Raw genomic sequence first — 15,844 nt, 5'->3', positions numbered from 1 at the left:
CAAGATTTTAAAACATTTGTAGCCAATTTTTTTCATACTGAATACATAGTAAGACCATTACAACCATAAGCACTCACTCATCATATAAGCAATGGAATTATACTCTTGCCTTACCTATGTTAAAATAGTTACATTTTATAAAAGATGAAATTACTTCATCGTCATGTACATGTTGCAGAATTTCTGATTGATTTAAAGCTGGTAGAAAACTGAAGATTCCCCACCATAAATGGAGCAACCCTTGTGTTGAATTCTGTAACAGAGGTCTACACTCCTGCCCATAAATGTACGTCCCTGTTACAAAAGGGTAGCTTCCAGCCTTTTAAATTAACGTTTGTAGCAGTGGCGTAGCCTTGTCTTAGATCACCAGGACAGCTGGCAGTATGCCAGAGCTCTCCAGGTTCCGCTACTTGCGATGGAAAAAATAATCATTTTTATGAATCGCGATACAAAAACCATTTCTCTCCCAGGAGGGCGAATTGGAGTTTCTTGACTGCTTTCCCCTTGAAACTGTAAATTTCTGTGTTTTTCTTTGTTAAGCCTTTAGAAACGTCATTCTTTCTTTCTTGGATTTAAGTAAAGAACTCATAAGTTATTCCATAAAATATTAAATCTGGAGTCCTTGCTTGTTCTGTGTGTGTGTGTGTGTGTGTGTGTGTGAGTGTGTGTGTGTGTGTGTGTGTGTGTGTGTGTGTGTGTGTACACGCGCGCGCAAGACACTTTAGACTAAATTATAAGAATTATTACGGAATGATTTAAGAATAACTTTTAACTAGTGCAGCACAGACCTCCACAATGTCCAGATCCTGGCACCTGCCCAGGTCTTATAGGTGGAGGTGACTTGCTGGTGTTGGGGGAGAGCTGGGAGGATGTGCTCACTCCCGCTGCCGTGGCGATGGTGATCCAGCGGAGAAGGTGTTCAACCCGCCCTTTCTGAGTCACGTTTTACCAAGTGCTCAGTCCCAAAATGATCCCTGTGGGAGTGGAAATGCAGAACAGCTAGACACCAGTCTCAATTTAAAACCGTCCACAAATCAGTAATAGGGTTTCTCTACTTAGAAAACTGAGGATCTGGGATAAGGCAACACTTTCTTAATCTTTTCCTTGTTCAGCATGGCTGTTGGCATGTCGCTTAACCTGATATGATTTTCTTGTTAGAGGTATAGTGGGTAGGAAAAAGAGTCTTCACTGTAAAATGAATCCTCCGAAGGATGGCCAAGCCATGTAATAAAACTACTATAGACATGGGTCTGGTGTTATTGGTCCCTGAGCCTTTTTACTTAGGACTTTCATAGTACATGTAACTACCTACAGCTTGCTAAAACTCATGTTTACAAACCATCAAGTTTCATTTCCCTTATCATGATGTTTATGGGTCATTAAAAACAAAACAAAACAGAAAACCAAACTCCTTACTTTATGGTACACATATTTACCAGTGCAAACCTAGGTCACCAAATCCAAACTCAGAGTCACCTTCTGTGCCTGTTCCTGTAAGCAGCCACTTTGCTGATTGCTAGGATGCACACCAGAGTCCCTGGCCTTATAAAGGTCTGTTTACCTGTCTCTAGGATTAAATCCTCCCCTACCTCATTCCCTTTCCAGAAGGTACAATTGTAACCTTGTTCTAAGCACCGTGTGATAGTTTTGTAGATAATTTCCTTGGGTAACTGCAGGCCAGTAAAGGCCACACTGTAGAATGGTGATCTGATCCTTTCCACTAGATGGGGGTATGAGATAAACAGATGGAAGAAAGGATCTTTTATAGCTATAATAAAATACATTAATTCTGCACAGATTTTTACCAAATAAAGTTTCCTGACCAGTATGTGTACAAGAAAAGCAATGTGCTTGTTCATTCCCCGTAACTGCCCCCTCTTTTTCTCTTGCCCCTCCCTCTCTCCTCCCTTTCTCCTCCCTCTCTTCTTCTCTTCTTTTTTCCACGGAATACCTAGTGTTTTCAGTTTATGTACTAGAAAGAATTTTAAGAAAACTGGAGACACAAAAATGTATTATTTAAGAATTTGTTATTTGGCAAAGATATCCATTTAACTTTTAGTGGTTCATTTTTCCTGGTTCTAGTGTAAAATATTAACTTTAAATCAGAAAACCTGCTAAAATCTTCTTCATGCTAATGCTTTGAGCCTTTATGTGACCAGTAATCACATCAGGACATCACCCCAGAATGCTTTCTTTCTTTCTGGCCAATCCTTATTGTATTTTCATTGATTTATTTTTTCCTCACTGCTCTGAAGAGTGCCTACAGGAAAGTATGAATAGAAGTGGAGAGAGCAGGGTTAGCTTCCAGCTTCAAATCTTAAAATTAATATACTAACTATAAAATGTATGCTTAGCATTTGGTGGATTGGGGTTGGGTGTTTTGTGGTTTTCCTCCTGATTCTTCTTCTTCTTTTTTTTTTTTTTTGACAGTCACGCTATGTATTATTAAAAACAAACAAACAACAGAAAGACCTTGTTAAGAGAATGGAAACAAGCTATGGTTCACATCCCTACAACACACTCCTTTCCCAGCTCACAGCATCCCTCTCATAAATATCGGATTGTGAAGGGAAAGGGGCAGGCAGCATCACCCCTAAGTCACCAGTAGTGATCAAGACAGATGTTGAGTGCTTCTAGTAATGAAAGTGGGCATTCACATGATTGGTTTCCCCTGTCAGCCTTACTTTTTTCCTTGTGGTTTAGAGTTATTTGACCTTTTCCCACAATTTCCTGGGTGGAATACTTCACCCGGTAATTGTCCTTTTGTCCTTTCTGTTATGAGCATCTAAGCTCTGAAGTTGTTTTGTTAGTGATCTATGTAATTTAGCGAGCATTAATAGTATCTAATGCTAATTTGCATCTGTGTTGATCTCCTGAGCAATCTAAGGTTGCAGAATGCTTTTTGAAGTGCTCAACTCCATTGCCCTGTGTTTCCGTCCGAGCTTAAAACTTTAATACCACTGAGTCCCCTGTCCCTTTCCTTCACTGTCACCCTTCACAATTTGGTCCTTTGTCAGACACCCTCTTGTCCTCAGCCTTTCATGCCATGCTTTTCCCAGTAGGTGAAGTTGGTTGACACCACTCATTATTAAGTATTGCTCCCTGAATCTCAAGATTTGAGCGTTTTGTTTTGTTTTGTTTTACCAGAATAGTTGTCACCAGATTGTCACCAGTCTACTTGATATCATTGTCTCATATCACAGGCGATCCAAATACCACATTAATTGAGTTTTGAAGACATCCATCCTTTCAACTTCCCCACCCCTTACCTTAAATCTATTTCTCTTCTGTATTTTTAATCTTGATGAATTAAACCTTCATCTTACCATCTTGTTCATTACCAGAATACATTTGTTTGTTTGTTTGTTTGTTTGTTTGGGAGTATATCACTAAGCCTAAGTCACAAAGCTTAGTTAGATTTGCTTGTGAGAAGATCTGAAGTCTCTTCTCTTTGAGTCCATTGTCTAATGCCCTAATTCCAGCTGTAGTGCATCTTACCCGGACCGCAGCAAAGACCACCAAACATGTGAATTACAATAAAAGTAGCCATAGGGCCACTGTTATTAAAAACCACACCACTGCTAGCTCGATGCATAATTAATATGTAGTCTTCAAGTATGTTTCATCCCTAAGCCAGTCTCTGCATGGTAGGTTGTGTGATATTTAAGACAGTAGATCTGCTCACGTTTCTAGTTTTCTATGATTCAATGACTCACAAATACTATTATAATGAAGGTCAGACTCTGCATGATGTGTCTGCAGGTGTCTCATGCCGTTCTTGCTCTCCAGCCTCATCAGTTCTCACTCACTCACTACCAGCTTTATCTGGTATTGGACCTATGTGAATATCTCTTTCCTAATTTAGTGCCACTGCAAATAGACCTCTTTCTATTCATGTGTTGGGAGCCTTTTCTTCTCCCTTCCCCATCCACAAACACATACTTGCACACCCCCACACTTATGGTTTATGCAGCTTTCGGGTCTAAACTTAAACACCACTTTCTTTGGGAATCCTTTCCTTACCAGGTTGAAGTAAAAATTCTATTTTCCATTCCTAACACAAACACAATTAAAATATGTCTATGTGTGTCTGTGTAATCTTCTCACAAGGAAACAGATTTTAGAAGGTCAATTCCAGCACTGGGGAGGCAGAGGAAAGCAGATCTCTGTGAGTTCGAGGACAGACTGGTCTACATAGTGAGTTCCAAAGCATCCAGAGCTGTTACATGGAGAAACCTTGTCTTGAAAAACCAAACAACAACAATAAAAAGGTTAAATCTGTGGTTTTCATTGGGTCCTGGCCTCAAGCACGCTGCTTCACACATGGACAGGCATGTAGGTTGCGTGAGTGAATGTCTGATGCTAGAGAGATTGGTGGAACAGGGTTGTGTTCTTAAACTCCCATAGAGGACCATTGACTTATTTGTCTTATTTTGGAGTCGTGGTGTCAATATATAGCTTTGGCTGGCCAGAAACTAATACCAGGCCATTTTTCTCTTATACATAAAAGAATACATGGCAGTTAATGGGTAAGTGATTGAAAAAAAATAGAGGGATAAAAAGAAGGAATGGGGAAAGAAAATATGAAAATGGAAAGGAAAAGGAGAGGAATTAGAGGAAAGAAAATTGAAACTGGAGCAGAAAGGGAAACTGAAGAAGGCTGTAGATCTAAATGTAGGATTATGGTCTTTTATGGGGGCAAGTATATGAATCTCCTACTCACTTAAAAAAAAACTTGGGGAAAGGCAATGGAATATTAACAGGTAATGAATAGAATATGGGCTCTCTCCCTCTCCCTCTCTCCCTCTCCCTCTCTCTCTCCCTCTCCCCCTCCCCCTCTCCCCCTCCCCTTCCTCCCTCTCTCTCTCTCTCTCTCTCTCTCTCTCTCTCTCTCTCTCTCGTCTTTTATCTGCATTTATTTCATGCTGAATTTAGTCCTGTGCCATATGTTTTTGTTTCTTCAGGGATGTCTTTTTCTTCTGTGTACCCTCCTCTTCTGGTTTGGAACAGTTCGTTCCTTTTCAGTGAGGATCTTCTCGATGTGGCACAGGGAGCACATGTGTAGGTTAATCTGGCCATGAGCTCTGTAAATTCATCAGCACGTTTTCAGTTCTTTGTTCACTGGATGTGTTCAATGACTAGAGAAGCTGCATCTAAATCCTTCAGTTCGGCATCACTCTGCATTTTTAAGCATGTACGGCAAAAATTCAGGACTCTTTTTAGGCCACTGGCCCTGTGTCCAGCCCCACTGTTTGGCCTGGGCGCACCTACTGACTCCACCATTATACCGCCAGAAGGGCACCCATTACTTCTTTAAAGTGATCTTCCAGATACTTGGTGGCTTTCTGGATATGCATACTCTTGATGGCCTGGGTGGTTTCATGGGTGTTCTTAAAATGAACACGAAGATTTGAACCTCTTAATTTGCATGATTTTGTAAGGTTTTTTGGGGGGGCTCAAGAGAGTAGCGAACCATCTTCACAGGTCACCCTCAGGCTGCTTACTGGAAGAAGAAGAAGAAAAGAAGAAGAAGAAGAAGAAGAAGAAGAAGAAGAAGAAGAAGAAGAAGAAGAAGAAGAAGAAGAAGAAGAAGAAGAAGAAGAAGAAAAGAAGAAGAAGGAAGAAGAAGAGACCCTCAGGCTGCTTACTGGAAGAAGAAGAAGAAAAGAAGAAGAAGAAGAAGAAGAAGAAGAAGAAGAAGAAGAAGAAGAAGAAGAAGAAGAAGAAGAAGAAGAAGAAGAAGAAGAAGAAGAAGAAGAAAAGAAGAAGAAGGAAGAAGAAGAGTGGAATATGGAGTCTCTTGCTGTGATAGTTTGGGCAGCTTTATATATTTTTTTATTTTGTTGAGAGAGTGAGGTGTGAGAAACAAACACCAAATGGGTTATCTTCAAACTGGCCCTCTTGAACATGCACTTTTTAGTTTATAACCTAATTTTTCAAACTCTTATAAAGCAAGGGTGTGTTTTCATGTGTCTTTCTTTCTAAGTTTATGAATACTCATTTCTCCCCATGAAAGAAAGTACTTGCTTTTTTATATTATTATATAAAAAGTATTTTATGAACCATGAAGGACTGTGCAGGCGTAGTTCTCACCAATTAGGTATAATTGGTCATTTTCTGCTTTCCCCAAAATTGTAGAAAAATATGCCGTAACTGCAAATGTGGGCAAGAAGAACATGATGTCCTCTTGAGCACTGAGGAGGATCGGAAAGTGGGAAGACTCTTTGAAGACACCAAGTACACCACCCTGATTGCCAAGCTGAAGTCAGATGGAATTCCCATGTATAAACGCAATGTTATGATATTGACCAATCCAGTTGCTGCCAAGAAGAATGTCTCCATCAACACTGTTACCTATGAGTGGGCTCCCCCCGTCCAGAACCAGGCATTGGTAAGTACTGGGGGGGGGGAGGCTTTTTGTTGTTATTGTTGTTACTAGACTATTTATTTAGGGCAGTTCCTTTTGTGATGTAGTCAACCATTACACAGCCGTTGTTCTTCTTGAGTTCCCATTATACTGACTTTAGGTTCCTATTACTACATTTTAAAATATGAGTCTAGATGACTCATAGACTTTTTTGACTGTCTAATTTACCTTACCTTATGTTTTAAGGAAATGTTCTAACAATTTTAGTGATTTTGTGAAAACCAGGAAAAACAATTGGGTGTTTTATATCAATCTAACCAATTTTCTGGTACACTCTCATTACTTTTTCTAAGAATCTATGAGAAAGAATAAATAATAGAATTCTGACTTATTTAGAGCTGAACAAAAATGTTCCAACATTATATTTCTTTTACTATAAAAGGCAAAAAAATGTGATTTTGCATCAAGCTCCTTCCATTATTATGACAACTAGATGAAGCATTGGAAGGTCAGTTAGGTCGTCGTCGTTACAGTAAATCTTGCACATGATGTTTGTATATGAAGGAAAAGCCACTGATCCACCCATACTCATGATGGTTTACCCAAAATCTTCCTTACAGCCACACATCTGTTGATTTCACACAACTAAAGAGTAGTCATCTAAATGTTCTTCAAAAATGGATGGAGGGGGTTAATTTCATGGAGAAGAATGTGTTCGTTATATTCATAGAAACCTATTTTTTATGTTTTACTATCTCTAGATGTTTACAGTAAAAGGATGGACCTCCCTTCTTCTGGAGTAAACTTGTTTCTGGTGTGTGTTATAAAAGACTGAATAATGCTCTTTAACACTGGTCTCCCTGTGCTCCAGGCCAGACAGTACATGCAGATGCTGCCAAAGGAGAAGCAGCCAGTGGCAGGCTCAGAGGGGGCGCAGTACCGGAAGAAGCAGCTCGCCAAGCAGCTCCCTGCACATGACCAGGACCCTTCGAAGTGCCACGAGTTGTCGCCCAAAGAGGTGAAGGAGATGGAGCAGTTTGTGAAGAAATACAAGAGCGAGGCTCTGGGAGTGGGTGACGTGAAGCTCCCCTCTGAGATGAATGCTCAGGGGGACAAGATGCACAGCCCTGCTGGGGACAGAAACACTCCAGCAGCTGTGGTCTCCAAGGACAAGTCTGCTGAGCCCAAGAAGACACAATATGTGAGTAGCCACACTGTGGGCTTGCGTTGTGTTTGTGAATTGTTTGCTTTCTTACAATTTTTTTGTGGGGAGGGGCACTCTTCCATTTCTAAAAGGATCAGGTAAGGGCAAAAAAAAAAAATGAGTGAAAATTCAGTTTAGCTTACCTTAGAGAGTTATTATGTTTGGGATGTCTATCTGAAGCCAAATTTTCTGATTATTATGAAGAATAATTTTGAATTTATGTGTTCATGGTAGTTGGCACTAGATTTTGGCCTCTTACTTGAATATAACACACCAATCTAGCACCTGTTTCTTTAAAAAATTTTTGAATGTTTTATTTTTTGTTTTTATGTGTATGAATTATTTTTACCTGCATATATGTCTGTGTACCGCATGCAGGCAATGCCCATGGGGACTAAAAGAGATGCCCAGGGGCTGGAGATATAGACAGTTGTGAGTTACCATGTGGATGCTGGGACTCGAACCAGGTCCTTAGGAAGAACAGCCTGGTGCTTTCAACTACTGAAACATCTCTCTAGCCCTAGCATCTATTTCTAAACATAATTTTTGTGCTAACTGGTTATCTTTTATATATCTTATGTTCCTCTAGTTTATTATGTTGCCTAACATTGACTAATATCATCAATGTACCACTGAATGGTGATGGCATCACTAACATCTTCTTGAACTAACTTTAGCACAGAATACATTGAGTCTTTGTACCTTACCTTAATACATGTAGATCCGAGTAAGGGAGCGTCTATCAATTCCTGTTGAGCTTTTTATTAACCCCCTTACTAGTGAAGCTTTTGTTCCTCTCTCAGGTTTGAGTCAGTTTGTGCTTTGACAGTTTCACAGATGTATATAATACTGATTGCTCCCATCCTCTCTTGTCTTCCTCCCATTCCTGTTAAGCCCCCTCGTCTCTTTCTCACATTCGTGTATTTCTGTTTTGGGATCTGAGTTTAACCAAGACTGTGTGGCCACGGGATGGGAACTAGGCACTGGAGCCCAGTGGGCTCACCAGGGGGTTCACAGATGAAGACAATGATTGCCCGTCCCCCAGAATCCATCAGTAACCAATAGCTCAGCAAGGAGGCCCTGTGAGGCCCGCCCCAATGCATGACGGGACTGTTGACTGGCCCAATCCTGTACAGACTCAGTGCAGACAGCCTCTGCTGCTGTGAGATCCTGACTGCAATGACAGAGTCATGCCCTGAAGACAGCTCTTCTCTCCCTATCTTCCAGTTCTTATAGTCTTTCTATTCCCTCTTCTGTGATACTCCCTGAGTGTTATAAGTGATCTCTTTAGAGCCGCTTACTAATCATCACATATCCTCAGCTCCCTGAGCAGTCTGAGTCTCTGCATTCATGATGATTAAGGCTGACGGTAGCCTTTGCTGTATCCATATAGCTGAACAACAGTACGAAGTTCCTCCCTAAGACCTCCTCGGCCATGGGTTTTGACTGGGTTTATAGCAACAAGTATGAATTCCCTCTTATGGAGCAGGCCGCGAATCCCATCAGAGAGCTTATCCTTATACATAAATAAGAAGAACTCATGCTTAGGTTAATCTAATTTTGCTTATGAGCCCATACTCAGATTCAGACTTGATCTATGTAGCTGTATTGGCAAGGTTTTCTAAAAAGTCTTTCAGAGAGTTCTTTTGTAATGACTTGAAGGTAATGGAGAATCGTGATGCAGATAAACAAGGCATCAGGCCTGAGCTGACTGTAATGTATTTCTCGTAGACACAGTTAGCACATCAATTAATACAGTTTAATCCTCACAAAGTTTACTAGTGGCTCTTAGATAATCGATTTTGAGGGAACTGTAATAAAATAAGGTGAAAACTACTATTATTTTCCCTGAGTGACTTCCATGCAGGAAACAGTGTTGTGTTGTACATAGGGTGAAAGACATTGGCTGGAGAGAAAGAAGCTGAGGATTTCCATTTCACGGAATGTCCATTCTGCATTGTCATGCCTGTAGGAATGGCTTCTCTTGAAGCTGGTGCTTGGAATGCCCTGAAGAAGGGTCTGGGACCCCAGTGCTCTGACGGTTGTTGTCTGGGCTCTCTCCCCTAGTCCTGTTACTGCTGCAGACTGGCCATGAAGGAAGGAGACCCAGCCATCTATGCGGAAAGGGCCGGCTACGATAAACTCTGGCACCCGGCTTGTTTCATCTGTAGCATCTGTGGTGAACTCCTGGTCGACATGATCTACTTCTGGAAGAATGGGAAGCTGTACTGCGGCAGACATTACTGTGACAGTGAGAAGCCCCGCTGTGCTGGCTGTGATGAGGTATGTTCTCCAGGGCCACCCACGTGCCGCCTCTCACTCTGACCCACGCGGCTCAGTCATCCCGGAGACAACAGGCACTAACCTGGTTACTAACCTGGTTACTTTTCACTCTGGGTGTCCTGAGTAAACTAATGGAAGACATGTTGGAAACAAAAGGTTAATAATTGTTTGATAATAAACTCAAACCTAATGTTACCATTTTCAAATGTTGAGCCCCAAGCAGGCATTTGCTCTTATTGATTTCAATGCCTGTCTGAAGAACCTGGGTTTGTCACTGTGCATAAAGGAGAGATGCCTAATGGATGGTTCTTTGTCCTCTGGCAGCTGATATTCAGCAATGAGTACACCCAAGCAGAGAACCAGAACTGGCACCTGAAGCACTTTTGCTGCTTTGACTGTGACAACATCCTGGCAGGAGAAATATACGTGATGGTCAACAACAAACCTGTGTGCAAGCCTTGCTATGTGAAGAACCATGCTGTGGTAAGCAGGGGACCCACTTGCCTCAGGCTCTGTCGTGACTTCGGTTTCGGCCTCTCTTTGAATCTCCTCAAAGTGGGAAGCCACGAGCCGACCTTGTGTAAAGAAAGCATGTGGTTCCTGCATAGGCTATTTAAAAACCAGGCTGTTCAAATGCTGTCAATGTGTTGACCGCCAGGACCTCAAGACGGTTCATTCTACCTGTGCGTTTGCCGTGGAGATTACACATGATGCTTACTAATAAATTCCTATCTTTAAAAAATTCCTGATAGGAATGGTTTTATTTTTATTGTTACAGATCAGATTCCATTTAAAATGGTTTCTGGGGACTTTAGAGTTGGCTTAGCGATTAAGAGAGCTTGTTGCACGGGGCGGTGATGGCGCACGCCTTTAATCCCAGCACTTGGGAGGCAGAGGGAGGAGGATCTCTGAGTTTGAGGCCAGCCTGGTTTAAAAAGTGAGCTCCAGGACAGGCTCCAAAGCTACACAGAGAAACCCTGTCTCGAAAAACCAAAGAGAGAGAGAGAGAGAGAGAGAGAGAGAGAGAGAGAGAGAGAGAGAGAGAGAGAGAGAGGAGAGAGAGGAGAGAGAGAGAGAGAGAGAGAGAGAGAGAGAGAGAGAGAGAGAGAGAGAGAGAGAGAGAGAGAGAGAGAGTTGCTCTTCTAGAGGACCCAGGTTCAATTCTAAGCACACACATGGCAGCTCACAATCATCTGTACCTCCAGTCTCAGGGGTTCTGATGTCCTCTTCTGGCCTCTTCAGACATGATGCACAGACATATATTGAAAGCAAAACACTCATGCACATAAAATGCTAAAATGAATAAATTTTAAAAAAAGGTTTCTGAATATATTACTAACTCACCCACTAGGACCTTGTTTTGCTCCCTGGAAATTATTCAGTGACTATTTCTTAAACCTTTATGGAACTGATCTAGTATAACAAAAAAATGGCCTGTATATTTAGATTCATTGTGTGGACCATTCAGGTGCTTAATGTGAGGGTGTATTTTTTGTTGCATCCATTGTGTTACACAGAGCTGCTGCTTCATGCTGGCCAAGAGATGGTAATGCAGATACAGGGTGAAAAGATGACCATATATAGTCGGGCTCATAAGCCAGGAAGACTTAGGCTTATGAGAAGGAGAGGCTCCTATTTTAGTTTAAGGTCCCCCTAAGCTATTACGTAGGGGAAACTCCTGGGTAAGGGAAAATAGGTACCTATATGTAGTTCTAAAAGTACAGTGTTTTAACAAAAGGCATGTGTAGATGTCTGCCCATCTTCGGTCCTGACTCATTGCCTGATGAATTTTCCGTCCACTTTGCCTTGTCAGACCACCTCAGATCCTCACCACTGCGCTGCTTCAGACTTCCTTGTTTGTAAATTTAGTTATCGTCATCACAAATTAGCCTCTGCATCAACCGTCATCTTTCTACAAGCCATCTCCGTGACAGTGCCAGATGGTCTTCCCAAAACGCAGACATGAGCCCAGGCTGTTGTTCAGTGCGCCCACCCCTCCTGACTGGCCTCCTGCTTGCTGCAGTCACCTAACCCAATGACACGTTCCTGAGGCCTGTGACTTTTTGTGTCAGCTCTAACATGTCTGTCTCTGCTCACTCTCACCTGTGCCTTGTTTTATATGTTATCTGTGTGTTGTTTTCACAGCACCTTCTCTGGTTCCCTACTCCGCCCCTTCTTTCTCTCTGGCTAGCCTCTCCAGAGGTGTGTGTGTGTGTGTGTGTGTGTGTGTGTGTGTGTGTGTGTGTGTGTGTGTGTGTGTAGCAGCTGGAAAGTAGAGCTTCCCTTTTTTATCTCTTTATCTCCAGTATCTCCACTTGGGAAATACTTGAAAACCTGACTTTTTTTTTTCTTCTCATTTGTTTGGGGCTAACCCTAGACTCTCTTTCTCTTAGGAACATGATATTAAATAATTACATGTATTAATATATTATGTAACCTAAAATGTTGGGAACTTTTTTTACAGAAAAATTAATGTGCAGTTTTTATAGAATTATGATTTTTTAATTAAATATAAATCCATGAGGGCAAGGATTTTTTTCCCTACATTTGAACAGCATCACAGATACCCATAATTATTTGCTTAGTCAAGGCTTTTTTCAGTTTTTGAGGCCCCCCTCCATATTATCGTATCTAATCAGTAAAGACAAGTAAATCTATTTAACAAAGAAACAGTTTTGAAAAAGAATATCAAATCATTTAATTTTATAATACACCATTGTTTCTTTTAGAAGAGTTGCTTCTTCAGTAAAGTAAACCATTGGCTTTAGCTAATATTAAAACAAGATGTCTTTATCTCATCTGAACAGGAAAGATGGCTGTACATGCAGCATGCTACATGCAATATGATGTAAATCTTTGGTGATAATTTAACTCACAGTGTTGATTTGGATAGATATTTTAATATTTTTAAAAAAGTGACAGAGAAAACAATTATTTTTATACCTGAAGAAATGTTCTCAATCTAAACAGGGATTTCTGAGATAAATGTCAACTGGAAGGAGGTGTGAGATGGCCACATACCTAGTTTGATTCCATGTGCTACCCAGAATTCCATGGCCTCCCAGGATTCACATCTGGGAGGTTCACAGGACCCACCTGCCAAACAGCCCATTATAACAAGTAGCATTGCTACCTCGAGTTCAAATAAAAGAAGCAGGAAATGCACCACCAGGCACACTGTGGTAAAGGGTATCGTCCCCTTGAAGGCCCTGGCTGCACATGTAGCTTTGAGCTTTTGGAATAAGCAGGGAACGGCTGGTGTTATCTGGAGTCATATATATATTCTAGGGTGAGTGACGATTAAATGAATTAGTGGAACTAAACTGTATGGAGCCACAGACCCTAAATTCAACATGCCATTCATACATCCATTTGATAGTTTTTGACCTACATAATTTCCTTAATTCTGCATATAATTGAAGAGTTGTTTTGTCTTCTTCTGTTTGCTAAAAATGAAAAAGTATGTTTTAACTAATAATAAAAGTATCCACAAATAATATTCTGAAACTGCGGGGGGGGGGGGCAAATCATAAGGAAATAAAACATTCTGTTTGAAATGGCTGCTCTGCAACACAATTTTAAAGTGTTGAAAGACTAATAGAAATACAGAAAACTAGAACATTCTACGCAAGTTATTATACTAAGGAAAGTCCACACAAAAGTAATTGTTTACATGGCGCAGCGGTGGATTCGGAGTGCACTTAGAGTCTTCACACTGATGTTTGTTGTATCCAGGAATCCTATCAGGATTATGTAAATAAAGTATGCCCCTGTTTCCCAGCCAAGAGGCAGTGGTATGTCCTGTAGATTGTAGTCTCTAATAAGAGGCTATGTCGCTCTACAGTGTACACAAAGTATACTTCAGTGGCTTTGTATGTACTATGGATCACTTCACTGCCCAACCAGTTAACCCATCGACTCACAAACATGCTTTGATAGCTTTTCATCCAAAGAATTGAAATCCGCCCCCTACCAGTGACTCCTGAGCAAGAATCAAGTGGAGCTTAAGACTGGTCAGGGTCATATGGTATTCTTCCCTTCCTTTAAAACATAGATCTTGGAAGTCTCCCATCTATTCAGATCATATATGAACAAGAGTGCAAATGGACTCTCTAGTGCTTTGGAAATGTCAGTGAGTTCCTGCTATAGTACAGGAGGTTGTTTGTTCTCTTCGTGTGTCTGTTCAGTTAAGAAGAATATCGTGCTGTGTATGTGTGCATGCGTGTGTTTGCATCATTTGTATATTTGAGTATAACACCAATAGGGCACTGAATGGTGGCCTGGGAGTAGAGTTCAGGTAGAAGAGGACTGCGTAGTATGCACGAAGCCCTGGACTTGGTCCCCAGCACTGCATAGATCAGGCATGGTGGCGTCCACCCACTACCACAGCACTTGCGAGGTGGAGGGAGAAGTGTCGGGAATTGGAGTCCAGCCTGAGACATTGTCCATAAAACACAAGCTGAGTGGTGCAGGGGATGAAAGTATTAACGTTCATGGCCTAGATGGCAGATGAGTAATGACTGATCCTATGACAGAGTGGAGGCTAATTAACCAGAAGCTGTATTTATGGTGTGAACTCATTATTCTCAAATACTGCCAGTGTTTTTAATGGAATCCTTAAGTATTTGAAAATGATTTTAATTTACTACTCTCTAGTGGATTTAATGATCACATGTGCCCATGTCATAGGTGTGTCATGTCCATGTCATAGGTGTGATGTTACCCTTTCAGAGCTTTAATGAGTGAGGAAAAACAGTCTTAATTACTTTTGTAAAATCCAGTAACATGGACTGGAGCCCAATGCAGATCTTTGGGATTTGCTGTCAGAATTTAGAACACCCTCAGGACATTTTAGAAGCACCCTCCACCTGTCGCCCTCTGCCTGCTATTTCTCACCTTGCTTGGCATACATAGGTCCCTGCTGCCTCAAGTGATTCACAAAGATGCCACTGTCACTTGTGGATTTTTTAGATCTTTTTCCAACTTACCATGTGAAGACTCTGCTTCAGTTTGCTCCCAGGAGCCAGTGTGGCTAACGTGGTCGGTCTCTAATCATCTTCTACTTGCTCTGTTCCCGAACAGGTGTGTCAAGGATGCCACAACGCCATCGACCCGGAAGTGCAGAGAGTGACCTACAATAACTTCAGCTGGCATGCATCCACAGAGTGCTTCCTATGTTCCTGCTGCAGCAAGTGTCTTATCGGGCAGAAGTTCATGCCCGTCGAAGGGATGGTTTTCTGTTCCATGGAGTGTAAGAAGATGATGTCCTAGGAGGAGAGCACTGAGCAGTCTTGAGCCATAGCTGTCCAAAGTGGCCTGCATTTCACAATAAAATGCAATTCAAAAACAATAATAATAAAAGGAAAAAAAACTATAGAGCAAACCAGAAGATTTTGTCCAAAATTTTCCTTTTTTTTAACCTTATGAATTTTGTCTGTCTTAATTTTAAATTACTGCCTTAAGCATGTGATTTAAAAAAAATAATAATAAAACAGTAAAGAATTGTAGCTTTTATTTCCACACATGAAATCTTTGAGCTGGAAGCTTGAATTTAATCAATCTTTGTAATTGCCTACCCCTAGTGCCAAATTATATATATATAGTCACTTAAAAGTTAGTGTCCTGGGACAGATGAACATTTTGACTCCTATACTGTGATTCACATGGAAAATGTAGAGGAAATGAATTAGATGTTGCCTGGTGCGACACTCCACACTTAGCCTGTCTCATGGAACTGTGGGATGATGCTCAGTGAGGTCCTTCTGGCCGACACTCATGTGGTCATAGTGGGTGTTCCGATGCCGAAACCTTCGCATCTCCTCCTTGAGACAAAGGGGACTCTTTCTTACTGCATTTCGTTGTATTTACTTTACCTCTCCGAGTTCTCTTTTGTCATCTAGTGACTTCCATTTATGGCCTTGAATATTTTATATGTATGTGGTGAAACAATATGTGCACTTTCCCCTTAGAGATTTTTTTTTTTTTTTTTT

General features: G+C 41.2%; 1 protein-coding gene across 1 annotated transcript in view; it reads left to right on the top strand.

Moving 5' to 3' along the window:
• The window catches only part of Tes (testin LIM domain protein), a 42,145-nt gene extending 26,301 nt beyond the window's left edge, over positions 1 to 15,844 (top strand). Inside the window, exons 3-7 of the mRNA XM_028871771.2 lie at positions 6,139 to 6,391; positions 7,239 to 7,568; positions 9,639 to 9,854; positions 10,179 to 10,337; positions 14,937 to 15,844. Coding sequence (XP_028727604.1) covers positions 6,139 to 6,391; positions 7,239 to 7,568; positions 9,639 to 9,854; positions 10,179 to 10,337; positions 14,937 to 15,125 — 1,147 coding nt within the window. The 3' untranslated portion in view covers positions 15,126 to 15,844. The remainder of the gene's footprint in view (positions 1 to 6,138; positions 6,392 to 7,238; positions 7,569 to 9,638; positions 9,855 to 10,178; positions 10,338 to 14,936) is intronic.

This window comes from Peromyscus leucopus, chromosome 3 (genome assembly GCF_004664715.2).
Source record: "Peromyscus leucopus breed LL Stock chromosome 3, UCI_PerLeu_2.1, whole genome shotgun sequence".
NCBI classification, from domain to species: domain Eukaryota; kingdom Metazoa; phylum Chordata; class Mammalia; order Rodentia; family Cricetidae; genus Peromyscus; species Peromyscus leucopus.
Note: the sequence above shows the minus strand (reverse complement) of the source record. Positions and strands in the feature narration are given on the sequence as shown.